This window comes from Misgurnus anguillicaudatus, chromosome 17 (genome assembly GCF_027580225.2).
Source record: "Misgurnus anguillicaudatus chromosome 17, ASM2758022v2, whole genome shotgun sequence".
Classification (NCBI taxonomy): Eukaryota; Metazoa; Chordata; class Actinopteri; order Cypriniformes; family Cobitidae; genus Misgurnus; species Misgurnus anguillicaudatus.
In genome coordinates this window covers 9,703,932-9,711,910 of record NC_073353.2, presented here as the reverse complement: position 1 = coordinate 9,711,910, position 7,979 = coordinate 9,703,932, and the positions used below count along the sequence as shown (strand labels likewise).

Here is a 7,979-nt window from a genome sequence, read left to right as displayed (position 1 = left end):
TATAAGCTACTAAGTAATAAAATGTTTAGTTTCAGTTTATTCAACGGAGACCTGATTTGACCAATCACATTGCGGCGCTCCAAACTTTCCACCAATCAGAGAAGCTCGTGTAACTTAAGCGAAAGTTTGCGGAGCCGCTCGCGCACCTCGTTCTGTTTTGATCCGCTGTCTGTCTGTAGGTGGTGAAGCCCGGATGGGGACACTTTTGTTTCTATGCTAATATTTCCTTTACGAACCGCGGCGCTTTTGTCAACGCTCAGGTTTATATGGGGGAGAATGACGACATGTATCTGTGGTTGAGAAAGCGCACGCAGCAGTGTTTCTGAAGACCTCTCGAGATCTGCTGTAGCCATGAGTTGTTTGGATGTTATGTATCATCAGAGTTATGGAGCTCATCATTACCTGCCTGCGACATCAGCGGCAGCTGCGGCGTATAAAGCGGCATATTATCATCATCATCATCATCAGCAACAACAGCATCAGCAGCAGGTAAGCTATGTGATCTCTCTGGACTGACACACACAACTTAATAGAGACATTTTTTCAAAGTTAGAAGTATTGCTTGAATTATTTATTTATTTATTTATTTGAGCCGCAGCTGTGTGTTTTACTCTTGTTAAACTTAAACTTACTTACAAGTTACATAGTGGTGGTATAGCCTAAATTATATACGGTACATAATAAGAGACTGGTTGTTAGATTTCTTTAAAACTGTTTTCCTCGTTTGTTATATTTACTTTTTTTAAATAAATATTTAATGTTGTTTTATAACATGATCTCTTAATGTTAGATAAAATACCACTAAGAGTTTAGTTTAATTGAATCGTGTTTAGCTTTACAGTAAAAATGTAATAATATTACTACTTTTGGACCAGAAAGTATATAAAAGAGAGCCAGCAAGTGTAAACAACTTTAAATGCATCATAAGATGCAGTTTAGAGTATGCAGAGATTAGAGAGTTGTTACTTTAAAGAATCAAAGATATAAGATTATTATTAAGCATTGATTTATAAAGTTTAACATTGAATTTTGATTTACTACATTCAAGATGTGTTATAGTTTGCAATGTGGAAAAACAGTAAAAATAAAAAAGTGCATAAAAGTGTAAAAAATAAACCATTGACTAGTAGTGGATAAATGCAGTGCTGCTTGAACACAATACAACATGCAAAATTGTAACAAAATGTAATATTAGACTGACATTCGATCTCAAATTTTTCAAATTCCAATCTGTGAATTACAACTGAATGTGTTTATACTGTCCTTCACACGGCACTCTTTTTCCACGTAAAACGGCGCACGGCAAATGTGCCAAGTGTGGGCACCAAGCCATTAATTCAAAGACAATCCCCAGCAATCTATTCTGGTCAAATTCCAGGTGGTTAACGTGTGTTCTGCAGCTTTTAACCCCTGACTAGTTATTTTTCCTAATGAACATTGAACCGATCCGTCTTTCTGCAGAAGAAGTTTGGTGCCTACAGCAGGATGCAGGATTCTCAAGAGTTTTCCTCTCACTGTGGTCAGAATAAGCAGCACACAACGGCGAAGCCCCGTCCTGCTCCTGAGCTCCAGAGAGACGAGGAGCAGAACGCTGGAGAAGAGGAGCGGTGTAAGGAGACGCAGCAGCCTGCTGAGGCGGAGTACTTGAGCTCCAGGTGTGTGGTGTTCACCTATTTTCGTGGAGACATCGGGGACGTGGTGGATGAACATTTTTCCCGAGCTTTGAGTCAGCCTAGCACCTTCACCGGTGATGTTAAAACCAGCAGGATTCATTCTGGAGGACCATGGAAAGGTAAGAGAAGTCAAAGTTTTACCAATAAAGATTTCTTAAATGCACTAATAAAAATCAGTTAATTTATATACATACTGTAATGTTACATAAAAAAAGTTCCTCTGCTGAATAATGATTGGTCAGTACAGCATGCTTAAATACATTATATAGTTTAAGTAATGTAATTAATATTCAGTATATCACTGGATAGCATAGAATAGAAAATTCCCTGTTGCACATAAATTTGTAAGTTTAATCAATTTGAGATTACAATTAATGAACTTTTTTTGACTAGTGAGGAGTTGCTATAAATTATAAAAATAATGTTGAAATAACTTAAGCTAATTCAACTTTATTTGATCATTTAAAGCACTCTAGACTCACTAGTCAAGAAAGTAGAAATGAGTTGTAATATCAAGTTGATTAAACTTAAAAAACAAGAATTTTTTTTGTGATATTATAAAGTATCATAATTTAATTTTAAAGATTGATTTTGCTCATTGATTCTACACTGATTTTAATCTTTGGCCAATATTAACAATATCAATGTTATATTTTTAAATTGATGTTCTTTACATTTCTAGCATGTCATCAATATACACGTTTATATTTAGGGGTGATAAACGAATTGCTTGGCTGTCTATTTCAGATGGAGGCTCTAACTCTGAGAGTCAGTGTGGCTCTATATCATCGTCTCTGTGGGGCAGCGGCTACCTATCTCAGACCAGTCCGTGTGTCCCCTCCTCGCACCCCGACTTCCCCCACACTCCAGCTTTTCACCCTGCAGACACTGGCATCTGGAGCAGCCACAACCTTACGCAGACCGGCCTGCCCCCACATTCTGGTCTCACTGACTCTTGGCACTACGGCCTGGGAGCCCAGAGCGGAGCGGGATATGCCCACGTTCATGAGATGTACCCTCACATGCATCCGCGGCACCCGCATGCACATTCCCACGCCCATCACGTGCTCCATCACGCTCACAGCCCCGCTCTGGACCCGCGTTTCAGCCCACTTTTGATACCTGGTGTGAGAGCATCTTGTAGCCCGACTTCATGCACAGATGGAATCAAGACAGAGTTGGAACCAAGCAGCATCCCGGGACCTACCTGGCCTGCTTCTTTCCATGGGTCGGTGGATATCTATGAGACAGGTGAGATGAGATTGTAGAATTTCTATTTAGATTTACCAGATCATGTATCCATAGTGTATTTGCAATTTTACCAAAATAAAATGTGAACCTGGACCACAAAACGCATATATATAAGTCATAAGTCGCATATATAGGGCTTATATAGGAAATAGCCAATTATCGATTTTTTAAATGCCAATAATCGTTTGGATATTAACTAAAGATCATGTTCCATGTAGATCTTTTGTGCATTTCCTATCATAAATATATCAAACATTTATTTATCATTGGTAAGATGTGTTGCTAAGGACTTCATCTGGACAACTTTAAAGGCGATTTTCTCAATATTTAGATTTTTGCAACCTCATATTCCCCATTTTCAAATAGTTGTATCTCAGCCAAATATTTTCCTATCCTAACAGACCATACATCAATGGAAAGTTTTTTTTTATCGGCTGTTGGATGATGTAATATTCAAAATTTGGTTTTGTGATCCAGGTTCACAAATATACTATGTGAGTAATTTTATAGCAGAATTATAGTATCACTCAGTGCTGAAAATTCAACAAAAATAAGTAATATGTGTCATTTTTTTTTTTTTTTTGATAAAATCATCCTTCATAATATAAATAACATTGTGTGACAATATAACCTCGATAACTTAATATTGACTGAAATCTATGATAAATCGGTTATTGAAATGAAATTTTAAGGGATTTCATCTCATTTATCAATTCTAATTTCAGTTCAACAACAGCTTTAAAAAAAACCTTGAAAAAGTAAAATATAATAAAAATATAAAGTGTACACCGAAGCATTTTAATGCGACTGAAAGGCCAGACGGACACTAACTGTAGGCCATTTTTTTAACTAAGCACTTTGGTTGCTATAATACTTCTGCTTTGTTTAACAGTCGTTGAACGATGCGCCTGTTTGTTGTTTCCCACCTCTCCTCCACTGTGATTGGACGACTGAGTAAGAAGTGACATTGACAAGCTAAGCGTTTCACCCAAATTAGATTTTTTTAAACTCTGGGCAGGGCTCCATTTTGCCACCAAAATTTAAGAGTGTGCCACTGAATTTTACATCTAGTCGCACATGTGCGACCAGTAAATTTGACCTTTTTTTGTGATGTGACATTGAATTTGAAAACAGCACATTATAGTTTCTGCATCTACCATTAAAGTATTTATTAGTAATACAGTGGAAATTAGTAGAAATGTGAATATTTGGTTAGCATGTTGATTTACGGTGTGTGCCCCTAAATTTTCTGGTTGCGCCCCTAAAATTTTCTGTTGGGGGCTACTGTGCACTTTTAGTGAAAAAAGTTAGTCTGGAGCCCTGCTGGGCGCTCAGCACTCAAAGCAATTTTTGAAAAGCGCCAAAAAATTGACAAAAAAGTGTTTTTGAAAAGCGTTTTCTGCGGCGCTTCCATTGGAAACAATTGAAAACCCCTTGGTGTACACGCCCCCATATACCTTTCAACTTCTGTTTGGATGAGTCATGAAGCCATTGTAAAATAGCCAAATCTACATTATTTCAGCAAGTTGTGACATTCAACTATAAACCAACCAAAGCTTCACAATGTGCACTACCTGAAAAGTTTTGCATGCTTTTCATCATACTCTGTAAATAATGTAATGTCATCCAATTATATCACAGTATAGCAAAATATCTACCAAGTCACACATTTGTGCCTTTCACTAATATGTAGCTGTTGTGTTTTAACATGATTTATTTCTTTATCCACAGCACTTGAGCAAGATAAAGCAAAGGCCAGTGTTTGGTTCTGAGAAGATTCAGTGGGACTTTCTGCCTCAGACCGGACCATTTCTGTTGCGTCCGCAGTACTGCATGTGGAATCTTTCCCCACAAGCCTTTCTTGGGAACTATTCAGGGAAACATCACTCTTTATCAGTGAGACAAGCACAAAAACAGCTTTGGGGAAAACGAGTGTTTTTGTAAAGCATACCATCCTGTCTGAGTTTGTGCCCTCGTGGACCGAGATCAGATCCAATTCAGAGGGACTCTTCTGCCATCTGGGCTTTTACAGACTTTTTACAGTCTACAAAGTGGTATCTACTGTTCAACAATGCCACATACCCCAAATATAAGGTTTAAGAGGTACATCTCCTTTCTTTAGACGAGAGAGGTTTCTCATTGGTTGATGCTTTAGAGCCGTATTAATGTACTCATCACAGGTTCTGTTGAAAGAACTGATTGTCTTAGTACGGTAAAACGTGTGAATGTTGGATAAACAGTGGACTTTTAAATAAAAATCTTTATTTACTTTAATATATTTGTTTAAAGTAGTCTTGGTATGTTACTGATTTATTTTTGTGTTTGTAATGTGTTCGCAGTATCGTTTGTTATGATGTCATTGTCTTGCCTTTGGGGAATAAGTCAACAAGTTTAACGCTAATAATAAACTGCTGAGTTTTATTGGCAAAATATTTTTGTTTGAATGCATTGATTTAATAAATATAAATACTGTTTGATTATTATATAATATGTTAATTATTTACATTTCCGTGCTAATAGCATTTAAGGCATTTGAAAAGTTATTTATGTGTGGGCTTGCATTGCAGGCTTGCTCGCTTATAGTCTTGACCAATTTTGGAAACAAAATACAGACAGACCAAAATCCCAAAAGGGATAGTGTCATACCATTCACATTTAGCTCCACGAAATCTGGGATATGTCATAAACTGTATTAAATTCGAAAAATGCGAATGCTCTTAAATGTCAAAAGCTGGTATGCGCTTCCTGTCTGGCTAGAAAGTTCAATCCAAAACAAATTGAACAATTGTAGTTTAAACAGATTCCTATATTTGTTGAAGATATGTCCTAATAGAGATTGTGATAAACCAAAAGAATGTGGAGATATGCCTCTCTGTGTAGCTTCGACCCAGATCCACCCAAAGAATGCAAGGAGCGCAGAATATGCACTCTGGTGTGAAATTGAACATCATTTTGGAGAGCTGAAGCTTTAAATATTTTATGCAAGCACTGTGCCAGATATTGCATTATATATTTCTCGTAAAAAAACAGCTGTAGGATTGGTCATCTTGTGAGTGGAGAAATTTAGTAGTTAGTGTGAGTGGAGGATTTAGGAGTGAGATGTCTGACCAGGTGGCCAATATGACCTCAGGACCTCACCAACTGCTTCATACTGAGGCATAATTAGAAATGATGTCATTCTAGTTTTCTCACATAGACTAATATAAAAATACGAAGAAAAAAAATACAAGAGGAAGGTCTTCCTCTGAGTTTGTTTCTGACCTCTGTCCAAGTTTGAGCATTGAAAAACGTTGATCATTAAAATAAAACTACGGGACAGAAATAATGGCTGTGTTCGTGGTCTAGTGGATGAATAAGACTGCTCATATTAGATATATGCATCATCATTCTGCTTTGCTAATTGCTTTATATGATTATATAAGTTTTGAGACTTCATAGGAAGAGAGATTCTCAAGTGGCCCTAATAGACAGCAAAGCAGCAGATAGATGAGGGATACTGAGACCTGGAAGCAAAACTACTTTTCACAAGAGTAACATCATCATTAACAGAAAACACATGGGTTCTGATATACTTTGTGTTTCCAGTGTTGAAGAATGACAGACCGACAGGCCAGCGTAGTGGACACATGGGAGGTTCTTCTGCATAATGAATCTATAATCCATTGTTTATATGATTAAAGCAATAGTTTACCCATGAAGATTTTGTCAGTTTAATCATCATCTTGTGCTTTGAAAATCCATTTGACTTGTTGAACACAAAATTTATTTATAGGAATTAAAGTGACTGACCAACGAATGTAAAATCTGTACACTGTGAAAAAATTTAATTACAGTATAACTGGCACATTGTAAAAAATCAGTAGAAATTAGAATGTTACTTGCAGCTGGTTGCCGGTAACTTACCGTAGATTTAAATTTATGTTATTTACTGGCAACATTTTGTTCAAAGTTAAATGAACATTAATCATTTACAAGTCTTTGTCTTTACAGAACAAAACTAAAATGACAGCATCAAGCAAAGCATTCTGGGAAACAGAAAAAGGTTGATGATAATTTCTGGTTCCCAGAATGCTTTGCATGAGGCTGTTATTGTATAGTTTTATTCTGTAAAGATAAAGACTTGTTAATATTTAAAATTTATTTAACTTTGAACAAACTCTTGCCAGTAAATAACATAAATTTAAATCTACGGTAAGTTACCGGCAACCAGCTGCAAGTAACACTGTAATTTGTATGGAATTTTTTACAGTGCAGCTGTTTCCAGTAACTTACTGTAGATTTAAATTTATATTATTTACTGGAAAGAGTTTGTTCAAAGTTAAATGAACATCTAAATGAAGTCTTTAGCTTTACAGAATAAAACTATTAAATAACAGCCTTATGCAAAGCATTCTGGGAAACAATCTGAATAAAAAACAGAAAATGTTAATAAAGGATTTCTGGTATCCAATGCTTTGCATGAGGCTGTTATTTTAGTTTTATTTTGTAAAGATAAAGACTTGGTAATGTTTATTGTTCATTTCTCTTTGAACAAACTGTTGCCAGTAAATTAATACATTTCAATCTACAGTAATTTACTGGCAAGCAGCTGCATAACTACATTAATTGTTTTTACATTGCATGCTTTTTTCTGTATTAATTCATGGTTTTAAATTTGTTAAAACCATGTCATTTTAGGATAATGTTCAGAGTATTTGTACTGTTCTTTTGAATTCTCTTAAACAACTTTCATTTCATCTCAAGTTTAATGTCTCAAAATCACTACATAATATCTTATGACAGAGGAGACTGGCCATTACGATCCCTTACCACCACAATATACTGTAAAGCATTTTGGATGTTTAAATGAAGACATCATGCATTTGTTTGAGTTTTTATTGAGTGCCTATAATCACAAATAGGTATAATGTATTGTAATTGCTGTTACAATTATTTATGAAAAGATAGAACATTATTATAAAGTGTATTATAAGGCATTATGCTTGCATTATACAAATGGTGTAAATAGCACTAAAAGTGGTTCACTAGCTTGTAGGGGAACCATTTTTAGTGCTA

General features: G+C 35.8%; 1 protein-coding gene across 1 annotated transcript; it reads left to right on the top strand.

Annotated features, from left to right (window-relative positions):
• On the top strand, positions 1–5,356 carry vgll3 (vestigial-like family member 3). The gene is made up of 4 exons (XM_055216079.2): positions 1–489; positions 1,462–1,792; positions 2,421–2,924; positions 4,656–5,356. Exons 1-4 carry the CDS (start codon positions 352–354, stop codon positions 4,694–4,696), a joined length of 1,014 nt encoding a protein of 337 aa, XP_055072054.2. The 5' UTR covers positions 1–351; the 3' UTR covers positions 4,697–5,356.
• The last annotated feature ends 2,623 nt before the right edge of the window (positions 5,357–7,979 follow it).

Bases quoted from the DNA above. Each gene is read 5' to 3' on its own strand.
- vgll3 (XM_055216079.2), top strand. From the start codon at position 352: ATGAGTTGTTTGGATGTTATGTATCATCAGAGTTATGGAGCTCATCAT. The intron at 1,793-2,420 runs GTAAGAGAAGTC...TGTCTATTTCAG, and splicing joins TTCTGGAGGACCATGGAAAG to ATGGAGGCTCTAACTCTGAG. The intron at 2,925-4,655 runs GTGAGATGAGAT...CTTTATCCACAG, and splicing joins GGTGGATATCTATGAGACAG to CACTTGAGCAAGATAAAGCA.